At 46.2% G+C, this 21010-nt stretch overlaps 1 protein-coding gene across 1 annotated transcript in view; it reads left to right on the forward strand.

Annotated features, from left to right (window-relative positions):
- Positions 1-21010, forward strand: part of DOCK2 (dedicator of cytokinesis 2) — a 368348-nt gene that overhangs the window by 47231 nt on the left and 300107 nt on the right. Inside the window, exons 11-22 of the mRNA XM_081036150.1 lie at positions 436-511; positions 1466-1542; positions 2119-2244; positions 3417-3541; positions 8579-8677; positions 10468-10540; positions 10652-10755; positions 12503-12686; positions 12817-12914; positions 14554-14643; positions 15711-15811; positions 16662-16796. Coding sequence (XP_080892276.1) covers positions 436-511; positions 1466-1542; positions 2119-2244; positions 3417-3541; positions 8579-8677; positions 10468-10540; positions 10652-10755; positions 12503-12686; positions 12817-12914; positions 14554-14643; positions 15711-15811; positions 16662-16796 — 1288 coding nt within the window. The remainder of the gene's footprint in view (positions 1-435; positions 512-1465; positions 1543-2118; positions 2245-3416; positions 3542-8578; positions 8678-10467; positions 10541-10651; positions 10756-12502; positions 12687-12816; positions 12915-14553; positions 14644-15710; positions 15812-16661; positions 16797-21010) is intronic.

Genomic DNA, 21010 nt, shown 5'->3' on the forward strand with positions numbered 1-21010 from the left:
AAGGCTCCTACAGTTTTGTGTCTGTACATATTTATGAAAAGAGGGTGAATAGATTTCATTGAATGCTCAGATCCCACCGGGAGTCACTGCTTTCATGTTTTGTAGGCACAGTAGACATGCAATACATATATGTCAAATCCATACCTGATTGCTCAATCCCATGGCCACTGCTGTCTCTTTCCTCTTGGCTCTTGCTAAACCACATGCTCCTGGAAGGTTCCGTGGCCTGCTGACCCCCAGCCCGCTTTGCCCTGAGCTTTGCCGGGTGCTTCATGTTATGACCACTTGTGCTCTATAGATTGTCCCATGCTGGCTGACTCACCTTCTTAGACTTTGCTGATCCAAACCTCCTGCCCTACAATTTCATCCCATTGTCAACCCTTCCTGGATGCAGGGAGAGCTTCAAGTATTCATTTGTCTCTCTTCTTTTTCTAGTTATGGACATAACAGACATCGTCAAGGGGAAAGCAGAGAGTGATGAAGAAAAGCAGCACTTCATTCCTTTTCACCCGTGAGAGATTTCCCATGTCTTTTCATTCTGTGACACTTCACCCTTTCTCATGGAGGGCCACTTGAAAGCAGAGTGACCTGGTTCCCTGAGCTGGTGATATCCAGGCAGAGCCTGACAAGAGGAGGGCAGGATGAGACTGATGGTCTCAGGGCCAGGGCACTGGAAACCAACCAGATTTTCACCCATTCATTCATCAAATGTTATTTATTCGACAGACTTCGATTGAAAGCTGGCAGAGGGCTGGGCACTGTGCTGGGCATGGGGGGTGGTGGAGTAGTAAACAAAATAGATACGGCCCTGTCTTCATGGAGCTTATATTTAGAGGGAAAATAAAACAGATGATCATCGAAAGATGAATGCACTGGTTACAAGTATGGCAGGAACGACGGAGCTGTGAAGCAGCAGGAACACATGGTTCTCGTGGGTGGAAATGCCCATGAGTGCAGAGGAGGGTACTGAGAAGGTGAATGTCATTTCTCTGCTCTAAAAAGTTGTCTTTGAGGAAGCAGGGCCCTCAGCTCGGAAATGTTGTCCTCGCTTTGGTACTTCAAGGATGGGCTGCGGAGAAGGGTGTTTTGTGACAGGTAGTGAGGTCAGTGACGGGTTCAGGTGTGTGATTAGGATTTAGCAGGAGCTGTAAAGTCTTTGCCACCTCGCTGAGCAGATATTCCTTTTGAGAGCTTGGGATCCCTTCCTGTTTAAGAGAGTCTTCCTAGACATAAAAAATGGCCTCTACCAATAGCATTCATTGCTATCCCCCAATTTCAGAGCCACGTTGCTTCGTGAAAGAGAGCGATGCTTCTCGATGGCACATGTGCCCTCTGAGCTGGCATAAGCAGGCTCACGTCTCACCTCAGCTGTATGGAGGGCAACTCGGTGGAGCATGTGGAACCACACGGTGGGGACCCCATGAGGGCTTCACGCGAGCATTTGGTGCTCTCTTTTCCTTTCCAGGGTGACAGCTGAGAATGATTTCCTTCACAGCCTGCTTGGCAAAGTGACGGCCTCCAAGGGCGACAGCGGAGGACAAGGTACAGTGCCAACGTGCCAAGCAGGCTGGGCCTGACGGCTTGGGCGCCCTTGATTCTTCAGCAGACATATCAAAATCCTGAACCCTGGGAAACGCAGCCTCCCTTCCTGACAGGCCGTTGCAAAGAATGGGAGCATATGATCTAGAGCAATGGAAACCACATCTCCTGAACCTGGGGGGCATGTCCTAGCACCCAAAGGAAAAGAGGAAATGATAGGTCCGGACCACCTCCTATGTGCCCGGCACTTCCCTGTGATTCCATCCTTCCCACAGCCCCGTGAGAGAGATGGTAACCCCCCTTTACAAAGGCTGGGCTCAGAGAGGTGGGGTCATTTGACTGAAACTGACTCGGCTAGAGGTAACTGGTGGGATTCGACCTGGAGATGCCCGATGTCTGCTTTTCTCTGCTTTCCACCTTCCTTCCTCCCCTCCCTCAGCTTGGGTCCCTGCGTCTGTAGTTGTTGGTCTGTGCTGCCAGTGGTCTCCTTCAGAAAGAGACCAAGGGAGAGACAGTGGGGGTGAGTTTGAGAGAACAGCTTGAAGCAGCTGGCTCTTCACGGCGAGCCTTTCCTTGCAGGCCTCTGGGTCACCATGAAGATGCTTGTCGGTGACATCATGCAGATCCGCAAAGACTACCCACACCTGGTAGACAGGAGCACCGTGGTGGCCAGGAAGCTGGGCTTCCCAGAGATCATCATGCCAGGTCTGGCCTTCCCCCGGGGCGGGTGCTGCGCCAGCTCGTCAAATCCATTGTAGTTTTAAAGAATCGGCTCCTTCCTTTTCTACTGACTTTCTCTAATTCTCCCTGAAGGTAACCACTGCAAACAATTTTTGTATATACAGAAATCTTCTACGCATTCACATAATAAACACAAACACATAAATATACACATGCGCGTTTCCCTGCAGATGGTCCCACACATTATATGCTTTACACACCATTACTTTATGTACTTTATATAGTGTTCTGCAGCTTGCTTCATCACCTACTGGTTTATCATGGACATCCTTTCTACTTTACTGCATGTAGAATACTTCCATTTTCGGGGGGAAGAATATTGTCAGCCTCTTAAATTTTTAAACTGGTTTTTATTACCAAAGGACTCCATGCTCATTGTAAAATGTTCAAATAGCTTGAAAAAGGATGAAGTGAAACATTAAAAGCTGCCACAAATCTGGGTCTCTTAAAGTAACCGGTACGGTGAACATTTTCCAAATGTGTATGTAATAAAAGAAAAACAAGTGAGATTGTATAACACTCTTTTGAAACGGCCCTTTTAGTCCCGGGCTTATGTGTTGGACTCGTCTCCACAGCTGCTCTCACTGATTTCCTTCTTCTTTCCACAGTCAGGTGGTGGCCCACTGGGGGCCTGCGCTGTCATTTTTTTATGCCTGCCTTCCCCAAGATGTCGAGTCCTTATGCATTCCCATGGGATTTTCAATTCTTGCCCTCATTCTTGCAGACCCTTTGCCCCTCATCCCTGACCCCGTGTTCCCCGGACACTCAAAAAGTCAAGTCTATCTGCTCCCACAAAATTGTTATTCATAAGCCAAGATTCGTTCCATTGGTGCTTTCCTTTGCCTTCCCAGAAGGTGTCACTAGAGGATGAAAATTAAATTATTTTAATAGAAATCCACGGCTAATTTTGACCACCCTACCTCCCTCTTCTGCAACTGATTTCCTAGCATCCCTCCATCCCCTGCTTGCCTACTTCTCCACCCTCCCTGATGAGGGAAAGTGCTTGTTTCCAAGCAGTTCTGACTTTAATTTCAGTCATAGACATCACGGTGGGGCACTTCCGCTCGCTCCCCCGCTCTGCTCACCTTCTAGTCTGCGAAGACCCCAACTCTTGTCTCTGTCTCCTTCTGCCGCAGGGGATGTCAGAAACGACATCTACATTACTCTCCTCCAAGGCGACTTTGACAAATACAACAAGACCACGCAGAGGAACATGGAAGTGATCATGTGTGTGTGCGCGGAGGACGGGAAGACGCTGCCTGTAAGGAACCCTGCTGGTGTTCTGGGTTTTGAGGCCCCCATGGGTGCCTCTGCTCGTAAAGACTTGCTTTTCCCACCCTGGATCCTGTTCTCTAAATGCCAGCTGCCTTTGGGATGGTGTTGAGTGATGTGGTCTACACCTTTCGAGCCCGGTTAGCACAGGAACCCATAAAACCTGGTGGTGTTATTTCTTTACATCAAAGCAGTTTTTCAATGTCTCTTTCCTTTCTTCTCGTTTCCTTTTTCTTTAGTTTTTGCTTGGCCTCTCCGTATAGGTTAGCTTTTTGCAGTTAAAATATTGTTCTCACGGTAGCCTGAGCTGGTATATTCAGGCAAAATTCATGACAAGGAATGGATCGATACAGAGCCTTCGGCTGGGGGAGACTCGGGGTGTCCACAAAACAGGCATTCCCAGCATTTCATCTAACTCCCCAGCGCTCAGCCAGAAATTCTGGTGGAAAGCCTTATTCGTAAATTGGTCTCCAGAGGCTCGGCAGAGTGTACTCAAGAATGCAAAGCACATTGCTATAAATATTTATACAGCATATGTCCTGTACAATATTAGTCATGTGTGTTTACATTCATTTACTTCTATTTCCTTTAAGGTTGTCAGCAGTTGTGTCCAGTGTGTGGGAGGGTTTTGCTTCTCAATTTCTCCTTTCGGAATTCTTAGCTGAGAACAAAATCGCTCTCGGCAGAAGTTTCAGCGTGGGCAGATATTCCTCTTAGGCCACAGAAGGTGATCAGAGAGCACAGTAGGGTGGGGGTGTGAGGATCGATAAGTCATCTGCTCGAGCCTGGGGCCTAGAGGGCTGGCAGATTGTGCTTTCCTCTACCTATGAGTAACTAGCATTAACAGAGGAATTACCATGTGCCAGGCACTGTGATACGTATGAGTATGATGCGTTAACCATTATCCCCGTTTTTACAGAGGGAAAACTAAACCACTGTCCAGTGAAAACTTTCCCAAGGTCACATAGTATATGCAGAGGGGGGTTTCAGTCCAGGTTTCGGCCCTATAAACACGTCACTATAATGCCTATGCATTTTTAAAAAATATATATCCAATTTATCTCTCATTTAAAAAATGAGGCTAATAACCAATTTTATCAAATTCTGGGAAGATTCACAATTAGTTTTTCAATTTCAAGAAATCCCCACAATTGCCTTTTTGTTCATAAAGACTGGCCTTGTCAATACCAAGTTGAGTAAAATCCAAGTATTTATCTCATCTTCTTTTTTGTTGGATTCTGAAACTTTTCTGAAAAATAAAACAAGTGAGACACACTTTGCTCAAAGGAAGAGTAGAGGGTTTTTATCTGAAAGGGATATTGCATTGCACAAATGTATAGACCATTGCTTTAAAGTCATTTTTATCCAACTACCTATCGGACAACTTTTAAACCTCAGCTTCATTTTTTAAAACACTGATACACTTGCCTTCGATATTCCTGAAGGACAAACTAGAGGGGACAGTTAACAGGAAAGCAGGTGACTTATCTTGTTTCTGAACTATTCTTACTTCCAACTCTACCACCCTTTCAAGTCATACCCGACCAAGCTGAACAAATGCACTAATCACAGGTGAATATACAAGCAGGTATGATGGGTCTGAAATGCGGAGGTAACTGTGGGTCATGGTGATAATTTGCAGTTTCATCTGTTAGGGAAGTGATGGGGGAGTTCAGTTGACTGACTATTGAAAGTTGCTGAGGAAGTCTGTGGAAGGCTTTCCTTTCTCTCTTTGCAGAAATAAATATTACTGCCTAATTAAGTGTCAGGCAGCACACAGAGACACTCCTGCTTGGTGCTGGTGGGCTCCTGTGGGAACGGTCCCGAGAGGGATAGGCCTTTCTGCTCCTGTTCCAGCTGCACACTGCTCTTAGCAGAGCAGGGCCAGAGGACCGAGTAGGTTCTGCGGTTCGCTTTGGGATTTCAGGAACCTTGCTCGGGACTGGCCAGAGTAGAGATGTTTCCCTTGAGAGGGTAGGCTCTGGGATCAAACAGACGGGGTTCAGATCCCAGCCTCTCCTCCTATTTCGTTGTGTGATTTGGGGCACGTTTATTTGTCTATAAAAGAGGAACAATAACCTCTTTCTCACAGGCTTATGGGTTAAACAAAGTAGGTGTAAGGCACCTGCTATGCAGTACATACTCAGTAACAGGCAGGAGGGTAACGTTCAGAGGAGGCAGATTAACTGCAGTGTGAAGGCCTGGGCAGGAATTGTGCGGGCCAAAAGGGCAGTCCAATGTGGATGCCTGAAGCAACTTTCCGGAGAAGCAAAAAGACTCAGATGCCAGGTTGAGAAACCGCTGCTCTTCTGAGACCAGTTCACTTAATTAGGGGGTAGGTGGGGCCGGGGGGTAATGGAGGCAGGGCATGGGAGGCAGTATGGTAATAGTGGTTAAGACCATGACGTCTGGGGACTGGCAGCCAGGATCAAAGCCCAACTCAGTCCAGATTAGCAGGATGACCTTGAGCAAGTTACGTAATCTCTCTATGCCTAAGATTCTGGGTCTGAAAATGAAACCCTCAGTGGTCCCTTACTCTTGTGAATATCAAATGAGATAATCTACATAATAGGTGTTGGTTGCAGCTCGCCATCTTGACTAGTCTCCAGGCTTGATTCCCGCCTTGGGGGATGCTAATCGGCATCTCCCGCGATGCTGCTTTGTTGATGTGGAACTTTCTGCTTCTCCCAGTGTGTCCACATCCGTGGTGACATCTGTTCCCAGGTGATCACTCTGATGTAAACAGGGCTGTGTGAGGGGCCTGATTTTCCTCCTGCTCAGGGGTGTCTGCCAAGAACAAGTCGGCATGAAAGCCTCCAGGCTTCCTAGTTCCTGCTCAGATTTTCTTCACCTGACCTGAAGCCAACTAGGAGCTCCTGCTGTTAATTGGGGGTTGTAGGGGTGGGCAAGAGGGAAAATGATTGAACAGGCTTACTGAGACGTATACAAATCTATATTTTCCCTGAAACTTGGCTCTGTCCCTGGTCACGAGGCTCTCTCAACACGCTTGGCAATGTTGAGTTTCTCTCTGAAGTGTTGAGGCTCTTAGGCCTTTCTCAGAATTACACTGAGATTTTTTTCTCCAGCCTTAGGCAATCAAAATTTTTATCATTAGGATAGTTTTGTGGGATTCTGCTGCCTGCAGTTTTACTTACACCAGAGAGAAATGTGCATTTTCAGATTTTATAAGCTAAATGGGGTTGTCGGGAGCTATTGAAGCTCTAAGCCCATAAATGTCACTGGATATAAATCTTGGGAGGCTGGAAGGCATCTAAGTTGTTCTAGAAGGAACGCTGGTCCAAGAGTAGAGGGTCTGAGATGTAGTCCCAGCTTTGCTACTTTTGGGGTAAGTGACTTCACTTTTCAGGGCCTCAGTTTACTCAGCTGTGAAATGAGGATGGTGACAGTAATTATCAGGGGTTGTTATGAGGATTGAACTTAGTAACATAGGTAGTGCGTGCAAAGGGCTTAGCCTAATGCTACACACAAACCATTCCCAGAATGCTTAGAAAAGCCTTGGAAGCGTGTTTTTAGCTCAGTGCCTCAAGAATTTCTGAAAGGCTTCATCCCAGTGAAAACCAGGAGAGTTACGTGTCTTCCCTCATTTCCAGTTCACTGGGTAGCCTTGCTTTTTTAAGATAAGTTCTGAAAGGACGCTGTATCCTTATTTTCAAATGGATTCCATTGGCTGCAAGTACCATCAGTCAATGTTAAACTGAGCTCATTCTTTCCCGTAGCTCAGAAGTAAAGAGAGAGCTTTCCAATGAGGGGCAGGATTCTCCTTCTCACAGGTTAAGTAGGTTTACCTTAAGTAGGGTGCCAGAGTGCCCACATGTGGTCAGCTTTGGCCATTCAACCTGGTGATGGGGATCAAGAATCCATTGGAGAATCTGATGGGATCCAGTGAGAGACTTGTACTCTCTCTCACCATGAAAATGCCCAGAAGCACATGGTTTAAAATTTGAGGGTTTGGAGCTGCCAAACCAATCCTCACGTCCCTGTCCCTGGAGACTTGGTACAAATTGGCTGGTCTGGTACAAAAAAACCGCACACTTAGGCCCCTTCTGAGTGGTCTCAGCTTAGATCTATTTTGGGGGGCCAAACAGCTAGAATGAAGAGAGAATTAGAGGCTGGCATACTCTATTTGGAGGTAATTCCTTGTTGCATGGAGGGTGATTTTTATGGCAAACGACAAATATCCTCTACATGTATGCTTGCTCTGCGCTCACTCTGCTGAGAAGGTCCTTCCCACATTGCTGCTCAGAGCTAACTCGAACTCTTTTCTTCAAGATCTTCAGCTGTCATCGCCTCCAAGAAATCTTCCCTGAGTCCTCAGCCTGTGCTGAAGGGGCCCTTCTGTGCGCCCTGTTGTTGTAAATGCATGTCTGTCATCACATTGTGTTGCTTAGTGATGTTTCTGTTCCTCTAATGACCCCTCCACCAAACTGTGAACCTCACGTCAGGTTTAATCGCTGACTCATGCCCGTGTCCCAGAGCTGAGCCCGGGCCTGGTACCCGAAGGTGCTCCATCCCTGTGGGCTCCCTCGGGCTTCTTGGCCAGCGCGCCTGTCTGAAGCCTGAGCTCTTCCTTCCCCTTTTCCCGCTCCCGCTGGCGCACTGAAATCCATCAGTACAAGCTGCCGCCTGACTGACCGGAGCCTATTTGTAAACTTTGTACACATTCCGATTTAGGAAACAAATAGCATTAATAAGACGGGCAGCTTGCAGGAACTTCAGGACGGGTTACCATTTATAATAAGGCAGCCACGTCAGCGCCTGGAGCGCTCCAGTGGTTTCCAGAATGCAAGTAATAGAATTTCCGTAGTTAAGCAGCTGTCACTCTCTGGCTGGGGACATTCATGTATAAATCCATAATGTAGAAGGGCCTGGCAGAGGGGATGGGGAAGGCAGGGTTTTCCTAGGTCCTAAGGCCAGTTCTGGCCCTGGGACCAAAACTGCCCAAGCACAGAAAATAGCAATTCTGTAGTGTTTTCTCTCTCTCTCTCTTTTTTTTCCCTTGGGTCAGAATGCAATTTGTGTGGGAGCAGGGGACAAGCCCATGAATGAATATCGCTCTGTCGTATACTACCAAGTCAAGCAGCCACGGTGGATGGAAACAGTCAAGGTAATAATGATTACTACTCCTCCTCCTACTACCAGTAATAATAATAGCAGCAAACATGCATCTACAGGCTCTGGGGCACCTCCATAAGACCGCAGGCAATGCCGTCACGTGTCCAGTGGTGTGTCAGGTAGCGGGAATGGTGGTCCTCTGGGTGAACACCTGGTTCTCTTGATTACCCGTCACCGGCCCAGGACCTAGTCACCGTGGAATTGGCAGATGGTTCTCTGGTGGCCAGGACCCAGCCCATCAAGCTGTGTCGTTCTACTCACCAGTGAGGGGTGACACAGCTTGTGAGCAAGTGTGCGGCTAGAAAAGGCCACCTAATACCTTAAAGATACCCTGTTGGGAGCGTGCCTCAGAGGAAGAGGCATTAATCACAAGTACTTGCATTACTTGATCGTCACGCTAAGCAGAAGGGAGCACCGTGCGTTGGAAGAAGAGTTTGGAATTAATTCAGTGAACAGTGAAGATTGATCACAGCTTCAAATATCTCTGCCTTGTAATTAGGAGCAGGCTTTACTTACCCTGTGCTCTGAACCCAGACTCACGATGTCCCCATAACTTCCTTCTCAGAGATAGCTATTCACGCCTCACAGGTTCTCACCTATGCTCCTGTTCTCCTCAGTGGGTCTCTCTGTACTCACGCTTTTCAAAATGATGACCTACCCCACTTCGGGGTCAGAAAGCTATGAGAATTAGACCAGGCTGTTGTTGTCTTCTTTGGGCTCTCTTGCACCCCAGCTGTATCTTTTGCTAGCCCTTGTCCCGCAGTTGGTATAATTATGTCGCCTCGTGTGGACCCATGTCCTTTGAATTGCGGGGACTTACATCAGCATGGCCATACCTCACATGACTGCAGCTTATAGTAACCATTCAGGACTCGAGGTGGAAATGACTCAGACTGCAGCTGCCCATGGAGCTCTCAGTTCTTTTGTTCTGTCTGAAACACACAAATGGGGGCCTCTTTGGGCCCACATTTCACTCTTTGAAGCAGAAAGTGTCCCCCAAGTATGCATCTGTTTGAATGTTAATGGTCGTCTGTACAGTGTAAACTTGTCCCTCTTAAAAATCAAAGTGGTTTCCTTAGAGGGAGCTACTCTTCTTTGCTTTGGGAGGGAGGGAGAGCTGGAGGCTTTGGCAGAGGGGATAGTCCAGAGCCAGGCCACAAGTGTCTCGCTCCAGGGTGCAGCAGACCACCCACTGGACAGTGAAACACCCACTGGACAGGGTGATGAGGAGTGATTGTTTTGACTCAGTATCCTTGGGGGCAAAAGCACCTGGACATGTGTCCAAACAAGGATGGTCAAGGGCACTACGATTTCCTCAAATATGGCTGGATTCGAGCATTTTTATTAATGTTCATAAATGAGAATCTTCGAGCATAGCCGCTAATGGCCATCGTTAATTTGCTAAGCCCTGTTGCACTCGCCAGCACTCCTGGACTGTGTGAGGAAAATGTGTATTGTGCAGTTTGCAGTACATCAAATCCTCTGCTAAAGTTATGTGTTTTTTTTTATATCAATTTGGGGAGATTCGTTTTCCTTCACTATAATTTACAGACCTCTCTTTTATTGGCTGAGATTGCAATTTGCCAAATGGATTACATTTGGTACTTTATTTTCTCTTCATAGCTAGTTCTTATGTAACTTATTTACAGTTCATCAGGCTTGACGCATGGGTAATAAATCAGCATGCGGCACTCTCAGTGAAACGGTCAGGCTGCCTTTTGGGGGGGACCGGGGAGGGCAGTGGATCTCCTGGTCTTCTGACTCCGCTTTCTGCCTGCGCAGGTGGCGGTCCCTATTGAAGACATGCAGAGGATCCATCTGCGATTCATGTTTCGGCATCGGTCGTCCCTGGAATGTGAGTACCCGACCTCATGGCATCTCTGCAGCTCCCCTATGGTGAGGGGCGGGGGAGAAGTGGGTGGCCCCCATGGCATTTTCTTTCCTGACCTCACAATGTGATTTCTAGCCAAAGATAAAGGAGAAAAGAACTTTGCCATGTCCTACGTGAAGTTGATGAAGGAAGATGGGACCACACTGCACGACGGATGCCATGATTTGGTTGTCTTAAAGGTACCAGGAGCTGGCACTCACTGCATCGAGGGGACTGCAGGAAGTGCAGGGGAGATGGCAGAATGGCTTAGTGGCTAACAGCCAGGGTCCCAGAATCACATACACCAGGGTTACCAGCTATGGGACCTTGTGCACATCTTAACTTCTTTGAGCCTCCGTTTCCTCCTCTGTGATCCCCAATGAGTAATGGTGAGGACTACATGAGACATTCGTGTAAACACAATGCACCATGTACACAGAGCACTCAGTAAATGGGAAAGGCTGTTATTACGTACAGAAAGGGCTGTGGACTCCGACAGGACCTCTGTGGATGTGCACAGACTAGCACGCAACATCTGAGAAACACCTCACTGTAGCTAATGGAAAAATATTAGGATGTAAGGTCCAGATCCTGCTGCTGACTAAATCTGGACTCGTCCCGCATGTCTTCCTGAGTCTCACTTTTCTTAAGTGTTGATGGTACTATTTATGACAAGCCAGTGAGGTGACCCGTGTGAAAGTGTGCAGATGTCAGCCATCGTTGTGTTTGCATCGTGAGACTTGGCCTGTTTCGAGAAGTGGGAACTATGTGCCTTGATCTTACCTGCATGCTGTCCTACAACCCTTGTTGTGACAGCAGGACACCTCTGCTTAGCACCTGGCTGGAGGCAAGAATGTGGCTGTGAAACAAGGCCAGGCTATGTGGTCTGCACAGGAATCCAACCCTCGCCCTTGGCTTTCTCAGCCTTGGAGTCTGCAATTGCTCTCTGGTCTGTGGTCTACATGGCAAACGGCCTCATCAGAGCTTCATCATGGTGCTCTTCTCTGAATCTCGCTGGCTTTTCCAGAAACCCCTGCCCTTTTCTCCTGTACAGCCTCCATTTTCTCATTTATGACACATTAGCATAGTTCTTGGCTTAAAAGCCATTCTTCCCCAACACACTGTGATCTCATTCGGGGTAAAGGCCCCATGGCAGCCCGTTTCTAATTTACTCACCTGCCTTAAGCCTCAGTTTCCTTATCTGTAAATTGAGGACAGCAGTATCCACAACAGTAACAATTGTAGTGAGGCCTAAATGAGATGAACTAAGGCGTATAAAGCATGTAGTATGGCATCTGGTTCAGAGTAAGGGCTCCGTAAATGCTACTCCTACAATGCCTACCTCTACTCATTTGTTTCGGCATGCCAAGGGGCTTACGTGCGCATACTCTACTAAGTGTTCTCTGTGTGTTGTGTCATTTAGTCTGGCCCAAATTCCTAGGAAGTAGGTCACATGGTTAATCCTCAGTTTAATCAGGAGAAAAGTGAGACACAGAGAGACCAAGGAAGGTAGCCAAGGTGACACAGGCTCGTGAATGCTAGAGCAGGGTCTAGGTCCTGGGACTCCAGACTCCAGTTCCTTTGCTCTGAATTTCTTTAAGCTGATCTCTTACTTTGCTAGTGCATATGTGCATTAAGTTCTCAAAAAATGTAGGATGAATTAAAATGTCCTCTTTGGGAATCTTCAATTTCTTTTCGCCATTAATGCAAATCAGAGCCTTCAACCCCTTGATCATCCCCTTTCCCACTGGTGTAACCTTGGTTTCTTGCCTGTTTTATTGGGAAATAGCCCTGCCTTCCCAGCTGATGTTTGTTGCTTCTCTGCTTATGTTCCTCACTTTTCTGACCCTCCCCACTTGACAACGTGTAGTCTGGTTGCTGCAAGTTCTGTCTCGCATGGATGTATATACCCTTGGCTTGGGGAAGTAACCCAGGTGTTGTTTCCAGGGGGACAGCAAGAAGATGGAGGATGCCAGTGCTTACCTGACTCTTCCTTCTTATCGCCACCACGTGGAGAACAAGGGCGCCACCCTGAGCCGTAGCTCCAGCAGTGTCGGGGGGCTTTCTGTCAGCTCCCGGGATGTGTTCTCCATTTCCACCCTGGTGTGCTCCACAAAGCTCACCCAGAACGGTAATGGAACCAGCGAGAGTCATGTGTGTATGTGGTGTGCGTGTGAGCACGTGTGTGTGCATGAGCAAACCCAAGGAGGTCCTGATATGGACAGTTAGTTGTAACTCTGCTTGTCTGGACTCTATTTTAGTGGGCCTGCTGGGTTTGCTGAAGTGGCGTATGAAGCCTCAACTGCTACAGGAGAACCTAGAGAAATTGAAGATTGTGGATGGAGAGGAAGTGGTGAAGGTCAGTGAGGCTTCATTTGGTTTATATTCATCTGCCAGAGACAGAGTTTTGAATCGTGAGTGGCTTCGGGGGGCCATGAAGGAGATGGGACAACTTTTTCTCGGACACAGTGGGACACGGTGTGCCTGGTTGCCATGGGAAACTTTCACTGGGGGATCCGGGGGGCTGTTGTTTCAAGGATGCTGAAAGTTGAGCGGCAGAAAAGCGCGGTTGTGCTCAGTTTCTGGAAATAGATCACTATGGGTGTAAATTCCAGCTCACCCACTTGCCAGCTTTATGTGATAATGTTGTGACTGCAACATATTTCACAGGGTGTCTTGAACATTCAAGGTGATGATATTTGAAAATTAGCCGCCTATTACACATAGCACACTATAATTGAAGGAAAGCATACAACATATACAAAGTTCATTAAAAGGTAACTATTATTTTTGTTGTAATAAATTGCTGTAGTGATATGACTTCTTAGTACTATACATTACTGTTAGAAATAAAACAAAGTATTCTTGGTTCCTGCCGCTTGGAGAGCATTATGCATTACACGGGAAAAAGGGACAATCACAGGGCTCACATTTTAAGTGAAACAAGCAAAAAACAATGCAAATGTCAGGTGTATTGTTATGTTCACATGGTGGTGGAGAATATAGTGACTGACATTCCTAACTCTTTAAGCAACCCTTCTCTCCGGCACCGTTGTTTGAGACGCGTGTTTCCCAGACGTCCTGGTGATCTTGTTTCCATCAGGAACTCGGGACAGCTACAAACTCCGAGATCAAACATCTTTATATGGTAGCTCTGTATTTTGAGGCACTATAGGAAATATTAACCCACCTGTTAGGAGGAAGGGGTGTCACATTTAGTTAATTGCCCATGTGTGGAGAAACAATGGTCGAATTTCCAGATCTGTGTTTTAAATGTGCACTATTGAGCCACTTACCTGACTGAGCAATGGCAGGGAAGTTTCCCAGACATCTTTTCGTAAGGTCTCTCACCTTTGGTCAGCTTAGAGAATTCATCTGGGAGCAAATTTTATTGTCTCTTGTTTGCATTCTTTTTTTTTTTTTGAATGTTTGTTATTGATGTAAAATATACATATAGTAAAATATGTACATAGCACTTACCTTAAGAGCACAGTTCAGTGCACTTTTTCAGATGTACACACCTCTGTACCCACCACCTAGATGAAGATACAGAACGTTTTTAGCATCGCAGTAGATTCCCTCATACTGTTCTCAGTTAGTGATCCACTTGGGGTAACCACCAAGCTGACTGCCACCATCGCTAATGAGTTTTTGCCCGTTCTAAAATTTCATAAAAATAGAGTAACAAAAACGTACATTTATGTCTGATTTATTACTGTACACAGTGCTTCTCCTCATCGTTACACGGATAAGTAGTTTGCTCGTTTCTATTGCTGTGGATTTTTCTGTAGTGCGAAAATACCACCATACATTCACCCATGGTGCTGCTGATGGAAAGTAGGTTGCTCCAAGTTCTGGCTCTTGTGAGCAAAGCCCCCTGGACTCATGATCATGGCACGTGGTGGATGTGTGCCCTCCTTCTCTTGGGTGTACACTGAGGAGTGGGTTTCTGGGTCACCTGCACTCTTTCTTAACGTGATCTTCATTATTTTGTCCAGTTTCTCCAGGATACTCTGGATGCCCTCTTCAACATCATGATGGAACATTCTCAAAGTAATGAGTATGACATCCTCGTCTTTGATGCTCTGGTAAGAGAGAGGGAACAGGTGTTTAGTGACATTAGACATTAATGTGTGTCTCACTTGAAAGAACACTGAAAACTCGTGGCCCTTTTCATGAATCTTTCAGAGGAACTGTACCATTAGACAACCAGACCAAGGAATGAGCTGCTGTTTCCTTTTATTTCTTTCGAGTTCATTTGACTGCATGGGCAGGGAGGATGAAAGGGGAATTTTACGGGTTGACGTCAGTTTGGCACTGGTTGAAAGTGCATGAAGCTGAATACTACGAACGATCACTTGGTTTTCATGAATGCTGGGAGCTAGTCCTTGGTCAGGTTATGAAGGACCCAGAATGTGTCCTCACTCTCCTTTACCTCCTTCTTCCTCAGAGTCTTCAATTTACCAGAGTCATTACACTCCTCCGACCTACCCAAAACCTCTATGGTGGTACGCAATCCACATCTCTTTCCTTTTTCCACATTCCCAAATGGTCTCTTCCCTCTCTCGCTGTCCCAACGTATGTTGTCTCAGTGTTAAGTCAATATAAACATGAGAAACATCTGCATTAGGCTATCAGTGATCAATAAAGTGTTAATATGCTAACCCCTTGTGTTGATGACATTTCCATGTTGAAAGAGGTTATTTGAAGACAGCTGTGATTTAGTCCAGTGCTTCCCAAGAGGGTCTCCTGGAAAGCTAGCCCGAAGGACAGATGCTTCCTGACAAAAGGTCCTTTGATTAAATAACGTAGGGAAGTGCTGAACATTACATGACCCTCTTGGAGAGTCATGATACACTTAGGTTATTAAAGACTCTGATAAGTCCTGCAATAAAGAAGGCCATCTAACAATGATAACCTGGGACTTCTCAAACTTACCTGACCATGAAAGCCTTTTTATCTTACAATGTCCCGTAGCATCCTTCCTAAAAGACTTTTTAGGAAAGGCATCACTTTAATGACGACAACTAAAGTCATATTAGTGAGCTAATTCCTGGGCAAAAGAATCGTGATAGAGGTTCTGTTATGCCATGTGCACACGGCTTCCTGCCCTCGGTCTGCCTGGAAAAACACTGAACACTGGCCTCTTTTTCAGATCTACATAATAGGACTCATTGCTGACCGGAAATTCCAGCATTTCAACACTGTCCTGGAGGCTTACATTCACCAGCATTTCAGTGCGACTTTAGCTTACAAGTAAGTAACTGTGCACGTCCTACTTGTCTTGCCAGGATGCCTAGGGCACAAAGCACTTGAGTATTTTCCTTTTGTCACTAGCCTGTGTGAGGTCTCCATTTTCTGTCAAAACCCAATCTGTGCTCGGGTTATTTGGGTTAAATAGAAATATACAGACCCATAGGTTGGGATGAATGCTTTATGGTGGCAGAAGTACATAGACGTATTCATTTGTTCATTCATTCATTCATTCATTCATTCATTCATTCAGTCAACTATCATGTATCGAGCAGCACTTCTGATAAACCGGGTTCAAACGCTGGAGAGAAGACTGTGCACACGCCGAGTAGCTCAGTGTAGCCTGGGTGCAGGGAACCGAAGGTTAGAGATGGGAGAGGGTGCTGGCCAGGTTGGTGGGGGCCAGTTTGTGAAGGGGCCTTGGCAGCCAGGTCAAGTAGTTTGAGGTGCACCTTGCTGGTAATGAAGAATCATGGAAAATTTCCGAGAAGGGCATTCCATGTTATTCCAGAACGTTTTCCATGGGAAGAAAAAGCTGAAAAGGACATTAACACACCATTATCCCCACTTATATTCTGATCATGACTAGTTTTCCTAGTCAAAAGATTTGTTTTTTTCTCTCACTAGCTTCCCCCCGCCCCCGCTTTTTAAAGGCAGGAAATACATATTCACTCCCTGTATTAAACATAATTTTTAAGCAGAGTTGTTTTTTATGGTTGCAAATGAGTGAGTAAGCTTGCCTATACCACCACCTTTAACCTTTGATTGAATGCCTTATAATTTACTGAGCAAGCTAATTACCATGCTGTGGGTTGGGAAGAGGTGTATTGTGGAAATATAATCCCTTTTGTAGGAAATTGATGACAGTGCTGAAGACCTACCTGGACACGTCCAGCAGAGGGGAGCAATGTGAGCCAATCCTAAGAACTCTGAAAGCTTTGGAATATGTGTTCAAGTTCATTGTCCGGTCAAGGACGTTATTTTCACAGTGAGTACTCGTTATGTAAGAATGATTGATAAGCTCTGTACTTCCTCTGGGATACAATAGTATCTGCGTCTTTAGAGAAACTCTTTTACGGAATTATAACCAGCCGTCAATCAGAAACAACTTCAAAAACCAACTTAGAGAGTTATGAATAGGTAATAATGGTTCCCTGCAAGTTCATTTGGGAAAAAAAGAAAAAAAGGAAATCTTAACATGTTGTAGAGTTACGTTTCATCCAATGAAAGTGATTTGGAGCTCTTCTGCGTTTCATCTCACATTCTTCATTTGGTTTGAGATGTGGTAAAACCTCCCCAGGAATCCACAAGCGACGCGAGTGGAGAGAGCAGAACTCAGGGAGTTTGACATTTATTTGGCTCTCAGCGGTGGTGCATGACAGATGAGCTGGTATTTGCAGGTGACCTGCCTGTCCTCGAGATCCTACCGGCCAGAAAGTGAACTGACATGCTAGAGTACCTAAGAGATTTGATTTTCGATGGTCAGTGTCACACAGATTAGCTGCCATTTTAAAGGGCTTTAGAGATGTAGATTTTCAAATACAACCTGCAAAAAGGATGATTTATGTTTGTGAGTATGAAGGCTGGGGATTGATTATAGGTATGATCAGGTCGCTTGTGTGTGATGGGAAATGAGAAAAAACATCCGGGAATGTACTGTTCAGATTCTTATTAGTGCAAATGAAGACACTCAACTCAAGCCAACTTAGGGAGAAATAGGACTGTGTTGTATTTGACATTATTGAAAACGCCAGGGGAAAGTTGGCCGCAGGCATGGCTGTATCCAGATGCTTAATGGAGGCGGGTTAGTCCATCGCTCTAGATTTCTGCTCTGCTTTTCTTTTGTTGGTTGCCTTCTGAGGGAACTTTCCCAAAGGGGAAGCCACCGGAAGCCTCAGGTTCATATTCTCCTGGCTTAGGTAACCTAGGTTCCTTGTCGTTTCCAGAAAAATCCTGTACCAAGAACTGTCTTGGGTCATGTGCTGACCTCTTAAGCAACGTGACCAGGAAAATGAATGTGCGGATTGTGTAATTGTGGTTATGTGTGCACCTCTGGAGCCATGGGTTGGGTCAGCCACTTCTGGTGCACACTTGTTTTGTCAGACAGGAGTTTCCCAAAAGAAAGTAGAAGTCTGTAATCATCATTTTGATGTTGACAATGGATGGGCTACAATGGCTTCATACTTGACAAGGCATCTGAAATAGGTAATCATTTGGATTCTCCTAAAACATTTGTTGAGATTTCAGGTGATGACGAGAAAGAGATAAGTGTCTAGAACCATATCACAAGACATACGTCATTCAGGCTATTCTAAAAATGAAGTGCCTGTTTCAATTCCTCCGCGTTGTCGGTTAGTCAAGGCAGAAACTGTGTGTTGTACTCTTAGGGGTATTCTTCCAAGTCCAAGAGATACTTGTGAATTATTTGAAGACCAAATAGGAGACAACTGTGGGTCTTTTTAAGGATTGAATTTCTTGGAGGAGTTCAAGGATTCAAACATTGTGATTCCAGATTAATAGGCAGGGATATCTTATTTCGTCTTGTGAGTGAGATCTTCAGATCTACAAGAGCATAGCCTTTCCATGTATCATATATTCTGCCCAGTTTTTCCTTTTGGTTTATTTATTTTTATTGACCTCCCTCCCTCCCTCCTTCGGTCTTTTCTCTCTTTGTCTCTTCCCTCCACTGGAGCAAAGAACATTTGTACATTTGCTCTCTTCTTCTCTTCTGCTGAAGGCATGTCGTCTTGCAGAGCCCCTACCTCTTCATTCCGTGTACATTCAGTGCTGCTGGAATTCTAAGTGACTTGTGGCTTCTTAAGGAGTGGGGTGACCTGTTATTCCTACTGTATCCCCAGCGTAACATATAATATCACTGACACTCAAAGCGTGCCTTTTGGGGGAAGTGCGTTTGGGGCCTAAGAGAAGGCATTTGGTGAGAAAAGACGTCTCCAAGGGAACCCAGGCCTGATCTTGCATCGTTTCTCCTGATCATAAATGTAGGCTGACATACAAGGAAACTTTAGGACCTCATACTCAGGGAAGGCAGGTTTCCTGTGTCCAGTTCACTGTCGAATCTTCAGCAATGGTTTTCTGTCCAGTGGATTCTTGAGGACACTGGGAAGTGATGGCGGGCGGTATTTCCTTAGACTCAGTGGGACTTTACTTAGGAAACTAGAAAATAGAGGGTTCAATGCTTTGAGATTTCTAAGCCAGCTGGTGGAAAATTGTAGTGTAATTATTGCTTTGGGGGCTTATTGTGTCTGGTATTGTGTTTGTTTCCTTTATTCCTTTGTCTTTGTCTTCTTTCCTCATGTGCCTAACTGCAGCTGATTTAGCTCTCATTATTTGTTCCCTTGCCGTTTTCTCTTTGCACATACTGCACACAAACATTTGCAAGGGCTGGGGTTTTCTCGTATCAACATGCAGGATGCAGTTGGGTGCAGGAGGAAGAGAAGCTGTTGACGAGGATTGGATATTTTATTTTTTTTAGGCTTATTTCTTTCTTTCACATAGCCAAAGAAAGTGATGTTCCTGTCGCCTCTTCTTTTGTCACTCGCCTGGAACAGGTGTCTGTGGGCACGTGCCCTTGCCATCGCTGCCTCAGAAGCTGGCAGAGCATAGTTGAGCTTCTGACATATGAAGGCAGGCTTAAAAATATGGGAAATTCCTAACTCGTAGGACGTGTTTCCAAAAGATACCGGGTGGACATAAACATGACCAATGTCTACGAGGCTTTTCTAGAATGACTGAGCCCCTGTGAGACACAGATCGTGATGGAGAGCATTCAGAAAGAGCCAAAACGATTGTCTTCCAGGCATTGGACTCGTTGACAAAACTCGTTGCAGTCCTTTTATCCTAACGCTCAGACAACCGGCTGAGCTGATGCCCAAGGTTTCTGAGCTGTTGAATTACTCAGCATCAGGAGCAGCCTGATCCAGGTGATGGGCACTGACTACATAGCATCCCTTCCTCCTGGCCAGGCAGGTAGAAGCGAGACGTCATTCTGTAAGGGTGACTCTAAGAGAAGATCCAGAGCACAGGGCTGCACAGCATGGCTCCCTCTTGTCTGCGTTCCTTACAGATCCTGACGCTGCAGGCGGCCAGGGGGCAGCCGGCAGTGCGGCATCATGGTTATTCATTTCGCATTGGTCACTGTTGGCTCAGTGATGGTCAGTGTTCACATTGGACAGGTCTTGGAGGGGGTCTCATTTCTGTCCCTGTAAGCACCTGGCTTAGTCAGTGACCCAGCCAGCCTCAGTTTGCTCATCCGTAAATGGGGATAAACCATCTCTTAGTGTGTGTTGATAAACTGACATTGCATGTACACAGCTCTCCATGTGGTGTCTGGTACTTATCCCACCAATGTAAATAATGTGAGCTGTTACCGCGTTTTCACTGGGAGAGACAGCCAGGGTGCTGGTTTCAAAAACTCGGATTTCAATGAGTAAAAGGAAGTTCTGGTCTCTTGATTCATTCTCAAGGTTTGGCTCACCGATCGTGCTATCCTGAACATTTCTTGCTGTTTATTTTTTAAGAAAAGGGCATACGTTTACCCGGTGTCTGGCTTTCTGAGGACCGCAACAGAGGGACTTTTACAGCCCAGTGAATTCTCCTTGGTCTGTTGCTGGCCCTGTGGGTGGACGCTGGTCGCACTTCCCCTGTGTGTGGTCAGGCCTCTTTGCCCCAAGCAGCCATGTGCCCAGCTCTGTCCCAGGCTCGCTCAGCCTGTCTGTTCTTTTGCATTGTGCCTTCTGCTCTGTGACAGACCTGTTATTTCTGGTGTTGCTTCCTCCCTCTTATCTGTGGAAGACCCAGTCTCCTGGGAGCTGCTGTGCCATCTCCAACCCCCTCCTTCACCACGTCATCCGCACCCCTCTGTTTATGAGAGGCAGTCAGCTCAATGGCTAAAGGCACAGTCTCCAGAGCGAGGCCACCTGGGTTTGAATTCTACGTTTGCATCCTACCACCACCGTTTACTAATGACTATGACCTTGGGCAAATGGTTTAGTCTGCGTAAAGCTCAGTTATCTCATATGTAAAACAGGCATGTACGGAACAACCCTTGCAGGGTTCTGGGTAGACTAAATGAGCTGATGGGTGACAGGCAAGTAGCACAGTACCTGTCACATAGCAAGTGCCCATGGTTGTCATTACCAGCTAAGTGTGCTGCACTTATTATCTCCATCAGTCTTCACAAAA

The sequence above is a fragment of the Rhinolophus hipposideros genome (genome assembly GCF_964194185.1).
Source record: "Rhinolophus hipposideros genome assembly, chromosome: 23".
Lineage (NCBI taxonomy): Eukaryota > Metazoa > Chordata > Mammalia > Chiroptera > Rhinolophidae > Rhinolophus > Rhinolophus hipposideros.